Genomic DNA, 14,405 nt, shown 5'->3' on the forward strand with positions numbered 1-14,405 from the left:
TTGTGAAATTAATTATATTACTTAAAAAATAAGCCCAGCCTTCTTAACAGAAGGACCGCCTCCTTTTTGGTCATTTTTTTCATCGTTGCTCTTTCCTGCGTGTCTGTCTGAATGGAACAGAACTGTCTTCCTATGCAAGGAAACACCATTGTAATTATAGCTGAGATTTTCCACAGGCTGGCTCAGCCGTAGCATGTGGAGGAGGGCTGGCTGCCCTCTGGGTTCATCCGCAGACAGCCCCGGATTCAGACCCTGCCAGGCCCTTCAGGAGACCTCACGATGCCAGCAGAACGACTGGTTCCCACCTTTTTTCACACAGAAAGAGACGTTTCTTGTGGCTACTTTTTTCTTCCTCTTGGCAAAACAGTTTTTCTTTCTGCCTGCATATTCCTTCCGTAGACAGCTGGCCACGATGGCAGGTTTCTGGAAAGGCAAGGAAAGTCCGATGCAGCTTCATTCTCACCGTGAAACGAGCGCGTGTCCCCTCCTCCCCGGGTCCAGATCTCTCCTGCTCGATGCCATGAGTCAGACCAGCCCTCCCCCCTAGAAACTGCCATTTTCCAGCAAACTCCCCCAGTCTTATACATTCCCTCAGGGAAAAGACATCTGTACTGCAGCATACGATTCCTGCTTGCTCTTCCTTCGAAGACTGGAATAGAGACATCCATTCAACCAGTAGGTCTGTGAAGATGTGTGTTCATGTACACACACCCACAGGCACACAAACACACCCACAGGCACACAAACAGACACACCCAGGCACACAAAGACATACACACTCAGATGAACTCTCTGCCCTGAACTGCTTGCAGTAAACTACTCAGTTTAGAAAACTTACAAAGTCTCGCTTTGGTTTTGTGATGATTAGCTTTATTTGCCAAAACTACAACTCTGAAAAAGGCATGAAGAAGTCGGTTCTCTCATCTTTGTGGGCATTGCATACTCACAGAAGCCAAACGATGGGCTCCATGTGTAAGGACTAAAGAACCTCACGTGTTTTCAGAGAAGTAAGACTGCGACTGGCCCCCTTGCCCTGACAGTCAAGTGTCCACGTGCGATTTCACGGCTCTACCTCCTCCGCGTCTGGGGTGGCCACGGCGTCTGCTGTTCGCCTTCTTTCCGTCTGGACATCTTCATCCTCTCCTTCGGGTTTCTCTGGGTTTGGAAAAACAGCACTGCTCCTTGGCGAAATTCTAAAAGCAAAACAGTGCGAATCCAAGAGGTTTCCAGTGGGAAACATGTCCCCAAAATGGTGAATTTTGTATGTACTGCGATCAATTATTTGGACAGATTGAGTAGCTGTGGGGCTCCCCTTGTGGCTCAGATGGTAGAGAATCCACAGCAGACTCTCTAAGTTTCTAGTCGACACCTTTTTCCTTTCAAACAGCTTTGCTCCCATCAATGATGCTACTTTCACTTCAGCCTGGCTTTTTGCCTGAGCATAACCCTCCTTATCGGTCGTGACTTCTCTGGAAAAGGATTTTGAGGCAGGGTTGCATGTGAAAGGAACCTAGGAACTGTAATTTTAGCACAGATACTTCAGAATTCTGAAGGCTTTGTGGCAACAGTGGACCAAAATGCTTATCATCGGAGGCATGACCTTCAGACCCCAGGACTCGGACTCACCAGTAACTGAGCACCGTCGCTTCTTGGGAATGTGTGTCAGAATTACCCTTTTCCAACTGCTACCAACCGAATCCTCTCCTCCATCATCCCACACCTCTGGTTACGGCTGCTCCCTGTCTCTCTCCCAAACTTCCGCTGGCAGCCGATGCCCTAAGACAGAGCTGTCTCCCCGCCCCTCTCCTGCTCTGCTTGCTTAAGCTGGACTTGAGCTTGATTCCTCTTCTGAGTAAGGCGAGGTTTTCAAAGCACATCTGTCTTCATCTTCCACGGTGTAACTTTCAAAACCCTCCCTAAGCTTCTCTACCCAAGACCCTCCAGTACCGGGCTTCAGTTTAGTTTTTCATGGTCCTGCAATACAGGCCTCCAAGTTCGTTCCAGCTGTCTTCTTAAATCTGCAGCAAGGTGGTGTTTATTCCAACTTTCATCCTTTTGCTCAGCTACTCCTCCTTCCTGGATGCCTAGACTTATCCAACTGCTTACATAGATGTGCCCAGGAGTTGGTGATGGACAGGGAAATCTGGCGTGCTGCAGTCCATGGGGTCACAAAGGTCAGACACGACTGAACGACTGAACAGCAACTCTACATAGTCCCTTCAGAACAATTCTACATAAGACTTTCTATGCAATTAATTACACATATTAAAATGTCTTTAAACAATGAGTCGGAGAAGGCAATGGCACCCAACTCCAGTACTCTTGCCTGGAAAATCCCGTGGATGGAGGAGCCTGGTAGGCTACAGTCCAAGGGGTCGCTGAGGGTCGGACTCGACTGAGCGACTTGACTTTCACTTTTCACTTTCATGCATTGGAGAAGGAAATGGCAACCCACTCCAGTGTTTTTGCCTGGAGAATCCCAGTGACGGGGGAGCCTAGTGGGCTGCTGTCTCTGGGGTCGCACAGAGTCAGACACGACTGAAGTAACTTAGCAACAAACAATGAGTATTAAGATAAGACATGAAATAGTATTTGAATTTTCTTAACCTGAACACAGGATCCTTTCTCGTTGGTTTCTTCCTAAATTTCATTTCCAGACATCGTAAGATAAAGAGGAAAATGAAGAAATGAAGGTAAGGCTGGGGAGAGAAAGACAATCACAGTGAGCCTCAGTACAAGAGCAACTTCCATACTGGAATTGATTTAAGGAGCTTGATCATGTACAAGGCTTTTAAGGATTTGGTAACATTTTCGCAAGATTGAAAGATAATATAGTTAATATTTTATGAAGCTCTCCTAGTCTGTGCTACTGTACTTAAGAGAAATCATGACAGAAATAGTAAGCTGGGCTTCCCTGGTGACTCAGTGGGGAAGAATCTGCCGGCCAGTGCAGGGGACATGGGTTCGATCTCTGATTTGGGAAGATCCCACGTGCCACAGGGCAGCTGAGCCCAGGAACCACAGCTCACTCAGTCCTGAGAGCCCAGAGCCCGTGCTCCACCACGAGAGAAGCCGGGGCAGTGAGGAGCCCACACGGCACAGCTAGAGCGCGGCCCCAGCTCTGCAACCAGAGAGAGCCCATGCAGGCTTCTCTGTTTATTTTTAAGTAAATAAATAAAATAATTGTAAGAAAAGAAATAGTAATGAGTTGTTACTAGCACTACCCACAGCACTGAGAGTCGGGCTTCCCACTCAGTGTCAGATGAGTATTAACTAGTGGCCAGATGCCGGAAGTGAGGAATTAAAACTGAAGTGGTGAAATTAAAACTGTTCATTTAACACAGAGCACACAAAGCTGTCCCCTCAGGCAAGAACATTTAAATGAAAGCATCTTCTTACGATTAGCAACGTCAGAAATGCAACCTGCTGTTCTGAAGCCCCCAAGTAATCCACAGAGTCCGGAGAAATCTGTGGAACGAGGAGAAAGGGGTGTTTAGATGCACCTTGATCTGTGTGTGAATCTCTTCCCACAAAAAATGATGCCCATTAAACGACTCGCCTGCATTTTACGTGAGTCCTCTTCTACATCAGGTAAGAGTCAGTTCCTAACTGCGCACCTTCCTCGCTTCCAAGGTCACTTGGCGACCTACCTGCTAACCTGAGTTTGGCTGTAGCTCAGATGCGTCTGTGCAGGACTGAGCAGGATTTGCTCTGCTAGCAGAAACCTGGGTGGTGCTGTGGGACCCACTGAAGCCAAGGGCAAGACGTGCCTGGACTTACCCCCCGCCCGCTGCCTTTCTCGCCACACCTGTGCTATAGAACCATCGCGCTGCTCCGTCACCCGCTCCCCCTGCTCTGGGGAATACCTGTGACCGTCCCTCAGCCAGAAGACAAAGCTCTTCACTTGGGCTTTCACCTGCACACACTCAAAGGCGTGGTTTTCATCAGTACTATTTAAAAGGTCTCCCAACTCTTTTGTGAATGAGGGGCAAAGGATCTGTTTTGTTTCTCGAGCTGTATTTCCCAAGACTTCTTTTCTGAGCATCTTTAATCTGATGTAGTAAATCTCTAACCAACACAGCCATCCACCATCTAAGATGATTGTTTTCATATTGGATGACCTGCCAGGATCCTGACGTCATCTCGCTAACATCCAAGGACTGGATCATATCCAAAATCGACTTCAGGCTCCCTGGTCTTTGCCCTGTCGGCCACCCATTTTATTCTGAGCATTCTTTCTCTATAATTTGGAGTTGGTGACGCTCCACCCACCACTCCTCTGTCCACAGACCCCCTCCTTGTCTCCTCCCCTTCCTCATTCCCGAACTTAGATGCCACAGTCCGTTGTCATGAACTCTCTTTATACAGAAACGCTGCCTCTGACCCTTTGCTTCATCAACTCACCTGGCAAAACCCTAACCCTGGTCAAACCTAACTCTCTGCTTCTCCTGAGTTACACAAGAGAAGCAGACAAGATGGCAGAAACTTGACTCTGCTGACTTCACTTGGAAAGTAGGGTCGGCGGTGGAGGGGGCGGTCCTCTAGCACTGTCTCCCTTCTGCTGACCTGCCCTCTGAAACAATTTTTCACATCTTTTCTTCTACCTTCAAAGTCCCAAGACCTCCCTTCACTTCACTCAGATGATAATTTACCCTTTCTCCCTAAGAAAGGAGACTATTTCAGTTTCCATATGCTCTGGTCATGATCTTTTTTTTCCTGTGGCGTCTTTTTTTTAAATTGGACCGGGCAAAGATCAGTATAATCTCTTTACAATGTTGTGTTGGTTTCCGCCAGCCAATGGAGTGAATCAGCTATATGAATATGCATACATCCCCTCCCTGTTGAACTGCCGCCTTCCCCAGCCCACCCTCTAGGTCCTCAGAGAGCACTGAGCCGACCTCCCTGTGCAGCTTCCCGCTAGCTCGCTGTCCTATGCGCGCTGGTGTGTACATGTCAATGCCACTCTCTCGACTTGCCCCACCCTTCCCGTCCCACCACCGCCCCGCCCTGGGTGCACAAGTCCATCCTCTCCATCTGCGTCTGGAAGACTCCGGCTTTAGTGACGGGAGCCCTCCCACCCCCTGCAACTTGTACTCTTTATGCCATCTTTCCCCAGATCTTCAAGGACTTGGCTTCCGTCTTTCTTTCATCTAAAATTTTTCTCACATCAGCACAGTATCTCCTTTCTTAAACCTAAATCTAATCTCACTCATCCACTCTTCCATCTCACTGGTACTCTTTTTAGCAAAGCTCCTAGAACTATGTGTCTATGACCACCTCACTGGCTCTTCACTCTGCATTCTGTACTAAGCTCACTCCTTCTAAGCTTTTGTGTCCACCCTTCCACTGAAACCTGTCTTGTGAACATCACCAAGGACTCTAATGTGGTCCAGCCCAGCAGTTTCTTCTCAATTATCATCTTTCTAGACCGCTCATTAGACGAATCCCTCCATCCTTTTTGAAGCATGTTTTGTTGCCATCCGACACACATTCTTATTTACCCTAAGTGTTCAGGGTGGGTTTCAGAGATGAGATTCTGGTGCACAAATTTCCTCCTTTTTTTCTCCTCCCTCACAGGCTCCTTCTTAAACTGGTTTGTGGAGTCCTCCTCTTCCCAATCTTTAAAGTTTGTAGTTCAAAGACAAATGCTTCATCTTGTTTTCAATCTAACAACGCTTACTCTGTAGATTATACAAGCTAGTCCTGTGGCTTTAAACATCACTCATAAGCATGTGAATCTCAAGGGTTCAGCTTTTGTTTTGAACACACACACTGAGTTTCAGGCTCCTATGTCAAGTGACCACTTGCCATTTCCCACTGCACGTCTCTTAGGAACTTTAAACTTCATGTGTCTGGAATGAATAGAAAAAGGGCATCTCTGCTACCTCCCAGTACGTTCTTTGCCCCCAGGTGTGAGAGTGACCAAGAGAACTGCAAAATTCCACCACTGTGCCTTTGCCTCTGACCTTGATAAAGAATGCCGGGGTTTCCTCCTGAAGGAGACTGTGACCCTCGCCTGTGGGACGTGAAGTGATCTTCTGAAGACAGGCATCGAATGCTGACCAGCTGAGGGCTCTACGTACGTTGTATCATATCCAAAGTTTTCTCCAACGGCAGCACATTTCATGAGCCCAGAACAGATGTGAAATTACTCACCTCAGAAAAAATGAGTGGAACACCAATCAGTGTGAAGGGTGGTATTAATATGGTGCAGAGAAACAGCCCTAGGAATCCGTATTCATTCAGATAATTAGCAACAATGGTGAAGAAGGTGACCTAAAATAAAAAGAGCATAGTTTCAGCAAAGTATAACATTCTGAAAGCAATATTAATTTACCACCATGCTTACTACAAAGATTGAAATATACATTCTCAGAACTATTAAAAATAGTTTAAAAATAAAATAACATGCACCATATGCATACTTACAATTAAGAAGAAAAATGACCAAATGCCACTATTTTTCCTCCCATGGCGGAAAATGAATGAAATCACATATGTCAAGAAAACAAGAGATGAGACATAGCCAATTATACACAGGGTCTGAAAATAGAAATATTACAGTCACCTAAGGTAAATGCTATCTAAATACATATTTATATTTAAACCCTTGGACAGCAAGGAGATCAAACCAGTCAATCCTAAAGGAAATCAACCCTGAATATTCACTGGAAGGACTGTTGCTGAAGCTCTAATACTTGGGCCACCTGACGCGAAGAGCCGACTCATTGGAAAAGACCCTGATGCTGGGAAAGATTGAAGGCAGGAGAAGGGGACAACAGAGGATGAGATGGTTGGATGGTATCACTGACTCAATGGACATGAATCTAAGCAAACTCCTGGAGATAGTGATGGACAGGGAAGCCTGGCGTGCTGCAGTCCATGGGGTTGCAAAGAGCTGGACACAACTTAGGGACTGAACAACAACTCAAACTCAGCTTTCCAGATCTAAGCTATAACAAACATAATGGGAGGCTCTTTGGCTGAAGATGAATAAAGCAATTACATTTATGAAAAGTAGTCTAGGAAAGCCATTTGATAACTTTTGCCACTTACCTGAACTGCCAGGTTTTGAATGATAAACACAAACTCATCTGGGCTAAAAACGTAATCCATTATTTGCATTAGAAGGAGGATCGAGAGGTACAGGGGAATGTCCACCAGCGCCTGCCCAAACCAGTAAGCGGAAGGGTAGAGGCCTGAAATCCGTAGCTGGGAGTGAACTTTTTTCTGATAAAGAAGCAAAAGAATCGTCAAAAGTTTTGAATAGTTTAGGCTGGGGAAATTGCAAATATGCAGCACAAAAGCATTCATTTCCCCTATGTCTCTCTTATATATTATGCTAATTTAGCAAGTGACACTGTGACTTGCCCTGTTCCTATTTCAGGGGCATTGATAATGCTGTATGCCACCTTGTCTCCAGGAAGAAGGGATCTACACAGCATTGCCGTGGTGAGAAGATTCTTATTCTTTTCTTGTCAAAGCTACTGATGCCTCTGACACTTGCCTTGCAAGATGCACAGAGTTTCAGGAGAAGGAGGTGCACACTTTCCTGGAAGATTCTTAAGCTTTATGCTGAATGTAAACAGCACACTTATAATTGGCATCTTGCTTTGCTTCTTATGGGAGAAATTGCTCAAGAGAAGGATAGTTTAAGAGCAGGGTAAGTGAAAATTAATTTGAGTCCACCAGCAGCACCTGCTGAACTTTCACAAGGCTCAGTGGTGCAGAGGGAACCCCAGCAGAGGACGCTAAGGACGTGGAAACACGAGGAGGGAACTTGCGTGGCAGGGAAGCACCATGGATGCACAGAAAGTCTACCGTGGGTTCCTGACATTTTTATAGAATCTTCACAAAAAGAAGCTTTAAAGGGACACTCTTTTCCAGCAATAAGCCAAAGTACTCTGGTATATTGCTTAGGGCTGTTACACCGGAGAACCTCGCCTCCGTTGGGAACAGGGATGGGATGGTGTCAGCAGGGAAGTAGAACCCACCAGACAGAATCTGCGGTTCCCAGCCAGTTGATGGTACCTTCTGAGCTATCCTTCCTGAGGTCTCTCATTTAAGGCAAATAGCATATTCCGTATATTTGCCAAGCTTTTATTCAAATGGTTGACCCTCCATTGTTTCAAGCATTGTTTAAATTAGGTGCACGATGCACATATACATGTGTGGTCATAAGATGGGGGCGGGGTCACAGGGTGTTAAGAACATAGCAATTGGGAGAGTAGCGCTGACCCACATACGCTACCATGTGTAAGGCAGAGAGCTGGTGGGAGCTGCTGCGCAGTGCACGGAGCTCAGCCTGGGGCTCTGGGGTGACCCGGGGAGGGGTGGGGGAGGGGGTGGGATGGGGGAGGGGTGAGGTATGGGGGGAGGGGTGAGGTAGGGAGGGAGGGGGGAGGGGGTGGCTTGCGGAGGCAGAGAGCTGGCGGGAGCTTGCTGTACAGCGCAGGGAGCTCACTCGGGGCTCTGGGGTGACCTGGGGAGGGGTGGCGTGGGGAGGGGTGGCATGGGGAGGGGGAGGTTCAGGAAGGAGGGGATATATGTGTACATACGGCTGAATCACCTTGTAGAGCAGAAACCAACACAACGTGGTAAAGCGATTATACTCCAATAAAAAAATATAAAAGAACATATAAGGACTTTTGCTTTTTATTATCATTACTACTTAGTATAGGAAACATTTTTTTCCCTCAGGGAGGAAAATTTGAGAAATTTGACTTAATCCCTTTTGTTGCATTTTTTCTTATTGCTCGGCTTTTATTAATTGTTATTTTATATGGGAGTATAGTCGGTTGACAACGTCGTGTTGGTTTCAGGCATACAGCGGAGTGATTCAGTCGTCCGTCTGCCTGTATCTACTTCGTCTCACTCTCCGTGTGGGTGTTACAGGGTACGGAGCAGGACAGGGGCTCCATAGCTGTTCTTACTTTATAGTCACCGATGCTGCCCATGGCGATGTATGGAGTGAAGCAGGCCGCCCCAGGGATCCAGAAGAAGGCCATGCCCAGGTACTCGTGCTCGTAAGACGTGTGCTCCTGAAATCATGCCGAACACGTGGGCGGTCAGGTATAGGCTTCATTTATACTATTTCTAAACCAAATCATTTCAATGCGTGAAGTGGTCTAACTACCCAGAGCACTTCCCAAGGTCCTGTTTGTTTGAAACTTCGCTTCCTTAGTCGTGTGTTAAGGCGGCTGGGACATTGGAACGTGCATCCTGATTGATGAAGAAGCAAACTCCATTGCATCGCCTGAACTGGATACGCTCCGTGGTTAGCAACGGGAGACATAACCACACAGCCTCTTCGCCCCAGCTCTGCGCTGACTGCATCCAGGCTGACTTTTAATACACAGAGGTCGTGGGCTGTCGACGGCGGAGCCACTGTGGTACCTTCAGAACCTGAGACCAAGTCAGTTCAGCTCAACATGTAGGAGGAACCATTTCTCTCCTTCAATATAATGGAGGAAGCTCAAATGCCTTCAAAGTGCTGGCGGGTATGAATTATTGAGTAGGTAGGTGTCTGGGCTTGGAGAAAAATGGTCAGCCCACACACCACATAAAAGCATTGAGTTAAAGCGATGCAAAGCTCTGTACAGGTTAAAGAGGGCTTTGGGTTTGGCTCGAAGCCTTGATCTCATCGGTGACTGGTTGCCTCACTGCTTTGCTCATCTCTGAGGTCGGGACCCTGAGCCTTGAGAGCTGCTTACTCTCTCTCAGCCCCACGAGGCTACTGCTGAGGGATGTCTTTGAACCGGACAAGAACTTGAGGTTTTGGACAGCACTGGAGTAATTTTTGACAACAGAAAGTGACCAGTGAGCTACAGAGTATGCCCAAGGCATCATTTAAAGGAGGCAAAGGGAGACTCAACACAGAGAGGGACGTAAGGGGTGATGTGAAGATACGGATCGGCACACCGACACCCCCTGTGGAGGTTCTGACTCGGGATCCAGGCATGGCCGGCCAATTGTATTTTATACAAGCGTGTCTTCTAGTTCTAATTCAGCTGGTCCCTGGTCTAGTCACAGCTGAACATTCTTTCATGGAAACCTGAAGAATTCCCAAGAAAAACAGTACTAACCTCAATAATGAGAGTAAGTGCAATTACTGAGCGCCTCTGGTTTTCCATGTGCCCCATCACTTGTCTTTATAGCAACTCAGCCCCCACTCCTCCTGCCAACATTGTCTTGTTTCCTTCTTAAGGGAGCTTTGTGATCAAGTTTTTTTTTTTTTTCTTTATAATTTTTCCTGTTTATTTTTATCTGTGGCTGTGCTGGGTCTTTGTTGCCGCACGGGCTCCTCTCTAGGTGTGGCACTCGGGCTTCTCACCACGGCGGCTTCTCCTGCTGTGGAGCTTGGGTGCGTGGGCTCAGGGGTTGCAGCTCCCTGCTCTAGAGCACAGGCTCAGTAGTTGTGGCCCACAGATTTAGTGGCTCTGTGGCCTGTGGGATCTTCCCAGACCAGAGGTCGAACCCATGTCTCCTGCATTGGCAGGCAGATTCTTATCCACTGAGCCACCAGGGAAGCCCCTTGATAAACTTTTTAACTGCATTTTTTTGTGGACTGTTGAACCTAGACCTACCAAAGTTCGGTTGTTACAAGGTCACAAAGCCTGGCATTTAAGATGCTGGCTGTTTAACTAGGTCCCACTACTGAGGGCCATAGATGGTAACAGATCTAAGCCCAAAATTCATCATTTTTTTCCAATTAATTGTATTTCTGTTGTTCGTTGGCCTTGTCATCTAATTAAAGTTACAATGCTTTGCAATGATTGCTAAATATTGCATGTGTATGTATACACATATGTGTGTACATATAAATATATATGCTAATTTAGTTGCATATAAAACATAAACATTCGAGAATAAGTTCACAAAAACTACCCTGTTATTTCAGCATTTCAAGTATTTTCCTGAAAACGTCTCATGACCCACGAAAAGTGAGATAATACTACACTTACCTCAAAATATGTGCTTCTGTCCGTCTGAATGTGTTCTGAAGAATTAAGCATTCCAAGTAGCCCATTGCTAATGATGTCCATGAGTACAGGAAAGCAATTCAGCCTTTTGGTGTTACATGCTATAGAAAATCTGGGATCCTAAAGCATAGCAAATATGCATTCTAAGTCCTCAGCAAGCAAATACAAAAATTTAATGAAAGTACATGGTAGAAAAGCTTTCAAATGATGGACAACACAGGAAGGCTAAAGCACTAAGTGTCGTGAACCATCACTCATATTATTCAATTAATTCCCAACATACGGCAAGGAGTTCAGTATTTTGATCTGTACCAAGTGCAACAGCATTAGCTGTGTGACTGTTTATGCCTAAACTAAGACAAAATACATCACGTGATTTTTAGCAGCAACACTGTGGCTCAGCTGGTAAAGAATCTGCCTGCAATGCGGGAGACCTGGGCTCCATCCCTGGGTCGGGAGGATCCCGGAGAAGGGAAAGGCTACCCACTCCAGTATTCTGGCCTGGAGAATTTCATGTAGGTTCTCAAACTGTTGGACACGACAGAGCGACTTTCACTTTAAACACTCACTATAAAGCTCCATAATGCACCTTCACTTAAACACAGCAGTAGGCTTTGTTTGTGATGCATTCAGTTTTCAAATAAAGAATGTGCAGAATGAATTAACCTCTAAAAATGAGAAATATCCCATCTGCTTGTGTCAGTTGGTGTGCGTTGTTCAAACCGCATGTCCCCGCCCGTCTTTGATGTGGGGGCATCAGCCCGGCATACCTCGTCATCGCCTGTCACAGTGATGGCCCCGTTGTACGAAGGCGCACTGGGGCCATTTCTTGTTCCAAGGGCGTCCACTTCTAAGTCGATGTTTTGGCGCCTCAGTGAATGTATGAAGTCATCAATGCGTGACCCTACCATGCGGGTAAGATCAAAAGAAGCAAAAATGAAGTAAAACACAAAAGGGAATATTTTTTAAAACATTAAATGATGTCACTCAAAGCGTACCATAATAAGCACTCTAAGGATTTCCTTACAAAGGCAGAACCAATGCTGTGGGACTAAAATCCACTCTCGTGTCAAGGAAACGTCAAACTTGCTTTACCTACAGCTGAAGCATTTACTTATCATTTCTGTTTGTGTGCAACTGCTACTTAAAATTAACATTCAAATCCTCGACCACAGAAAACTTCCATCTTAGCAATGTGGAAAGTATTTTTTTTCTCCAAAGCTCACAACTGCATAGTACTTAAAAAATGTTGTAGAAGACCTCAGAAACCAGTCAGTAACCCCTTTCCTAAATTCCTGTGCTGCTGTGTGCCGCATGCTTCAGAGTTTAAGTAAACTCGCAAAACGCGTTTTTAAAAACAAACTCCCTACCTTGCATTTTTCCCTTTGGAATGCGTTTCCTGTTTGGCCTCACCTACAGTTTTCTAAAACATACAGAACTCCTTTCCCCTCGTGGTTCATATGATCTAGGGGAGTCTCTCAACACGATCAACATTGAGCCGGTGTGTCCAGCCCCACGTTCACCTGTTCTGTTGATGACCAGTAAGCGGGTCAGCGGGGCTTGAGGTGGTTGTCCCGGGGAGAGGAAGTACATGTTCGGAGACAGTCCCCAAGAATAGCTTTTTTGGTGTAACCGATAGGACAGATGCTCCAAAAGCTGAGGACCAAAGATAATGCCGAAAAGCAGTAATCTACAAGGAGGAAATGGAAAAGAAAACAATTCATCTGTAGCAACTATTGTGGGTTTTCCAGTCCAAGCAGGTAACAGTGCGAAAATAGAAATAAGTTACAAACATTAGTGAAGCACACGAACGTGTTCTGCCCGCTCTTTTCTTTTTTCTGACGTGAGGTGGCTCGTGTGCATCCGTTCTTAGTCTCTGTGCATCTCTAAACCACCTCCCCCTCCACCTCTGAACACGTCTTTGCAGTTGACGAAGTCAGCTGAGGATGACTCTGAAATCTCTCTCTAGTGCCCACTTCTTCGTCCTGTTCAGCCCTGCTTGCCATCTTTTTCTGGAACGCTGCAAGCTGGCACGTCACCAGCACCCAGGCTTCCTCCAGCCTGAACCTCCTCCCCTTCCTGCTCCCAGTTTCTGTAAATGACGTTTTCTCATTTGCTTGAGCTTGAACCCCAGTCTCTTTCTACTCATTGCTCTCCCTTATGTCCCTTTTCCGAATGGCCGAAATTTTCTGCTTATCATATCATCATTACTGCTTGCCTCCAAAACCTCTCTCCTACTTTGCAAATCTGGACCTGAATGAGCTGTTTACTGACCTCTTTCAAGCTGCCCTCAAGGTCTCTTTTCTTTGTTCCAGTGCCTACCATTTCCAAATCTTTTTGCACGGTTGTGCAATTAAGTTTCTTGGCATTCTGTCCTAGTTATACCAATTACCCATTCAAAAATAATAAAAGAACCTCATTAGTTCCTTACTTTGTATAAAGCCCACACTCCTTAGCTCTATTTAATGTATATCAACATTATTCTTACTCTTTCATACATCCCTTGCTGCAGGATGTCAGCTAACTCAAATTAATTCCAGTTCTTCCTCTCTCCTCATGTATCTCCATGCCCCAAGCTGCTTCCTCTGCCTGCTTTTTCATCCTCCTTTCCTTCCTTAGCTACATGCTCCATCTCCTTACACCAAATTCAAATTCTCCCTCATGTAAGGTTCTTTTTTGGGAAGCCCCATTTGGACATCATTTCTCTTGTATCAATGCTACAGCTGACCATATTGTCTAACTGTGCACTCTGCTTTTTTTTTCTTAATTGGAGGATAATTGCGTTACAATGTTGTGTTGGTTTCTGCTGTACAACACCATGAATGAGCCATGAGTATACACAGGTCCCCTCCCTCTTGAGCCTCCCTCTCCCCGCTCCCCATCCCACCCCCCAGGTTGTCACAGAGCACCGGCTTGAGGTCCCCAGGTCATGCAGCAGCTCCCACCAGCTCTCTATTTCACACGCTGTGGGGTGTATGTGTCTATGCGGCTCTCAATTCATCTCGCCCTCTCCTTCCTCTGCTGCACCCACGACTCTGTTCTCTATGTCTGTGTTTCTATTCCTCATCTGCACACAGGTTCATCAGTACCATCCTTCTAGATTCCATATATATATATATATATATATATATACATACACACATTAATATACAGTATTTGTTTTTCTCTTTTTGACTTACTTCACTCTGCATAAGGGATCTAAGTTCATCCACCTCGCTAGCACAGACTCAGATTCATTCCTTTCTATGACTGAGTGATATTCCATTGTTTGTAGGGACCACAACTTCTTTATCCATTCATCTGTCGACGACAGCTAGGTGGCTTCCATCTCCTGGCTGTTGTTGCGTTATGCTTCTTTAGTGTACTTCTAATCACCCTCCACCCTCCATGTCTGGTTTATTCGATAAGACATTTAGCAGAGAG

At 46.0% G+C, this 14,405-nt stretch overlaps 1 protein-coding gene across 13 annotated transcripts in view; it reads right to left on the bottom strand.

The window, feature by feature from the left end:
* Positions 1-14,405, bottom strand: part of LOC129648551 (ATP-binding cassette sub-family A member 9-like) — a 61,571-nt gene that overhangs the window by 18,555 nt on the left and 28,611 nt on the right. For 12 of the 13 annotated variants that reach the window (XR_008712778.1, XM_055574994.1, XM_055574988.1 and 9 more), the window contains 11 exons: positions 12,506-12,672; positions 11,753-11,886; positions 10,965-11,102; positions 8,934-9,041; positions 7,057-7,230; positions 6,430-6,543; positions 6,157-6,276; positions 3,400-3,468; positions 2,608-2,699; positions 1,073-1,193; positions 306-423 (listed from right to left, as the gene is read on the bottom strand). Coding sequence is in view for 12 of the 13 variants with exons in the window: in XM_055574994.1 (XP_055430969.1) it covers positions 306-423; positions 1,073-1,193; positions 2,608-2,699; positions 3,400-3,468; positions 6,157-6,276; positions 6,430-6,543; positions 7,057-7,230; positions 8,934-9,041; positions 10,965-11,102; positions 11,753-11,886; positions 12,506-12,672 (1,355 nt within the window). In the remaining variant the exon portion in view is untranslated. The remainder of the gene's footprint in view (positions 1-305; positions 424-1,072; positions 1,194-2,607; positions 2,700-3,399; positions 3,469-6,156; positions 6,277-6,429; positions 6,544-7,056; positions 7,231-8,933; positions 9,042-10,964; positions 11,103-11,752; positions 11,887-12,505; positions 12,673-14,405) is intronic. The other variant, XM_055574990.1, reaches the window with a different exon arrangement.

This window comes from Bubalus kerabau, chromosome 4 (assembly GCF_029407905.1).
Source record: "Bubalus kerabau isolate K-KA32 ecotype Philippines breed swamp buffalo chromosome 4, PCC_UOA_SB_1v2, whole genome shotgun sequence".
NCBI classification, from domain to species: Eukaryota; Metazoa; Chordata; class Mammalia; order Artiodactyla; family Bovidae; genus Bubalus; species Bubalus kerabau.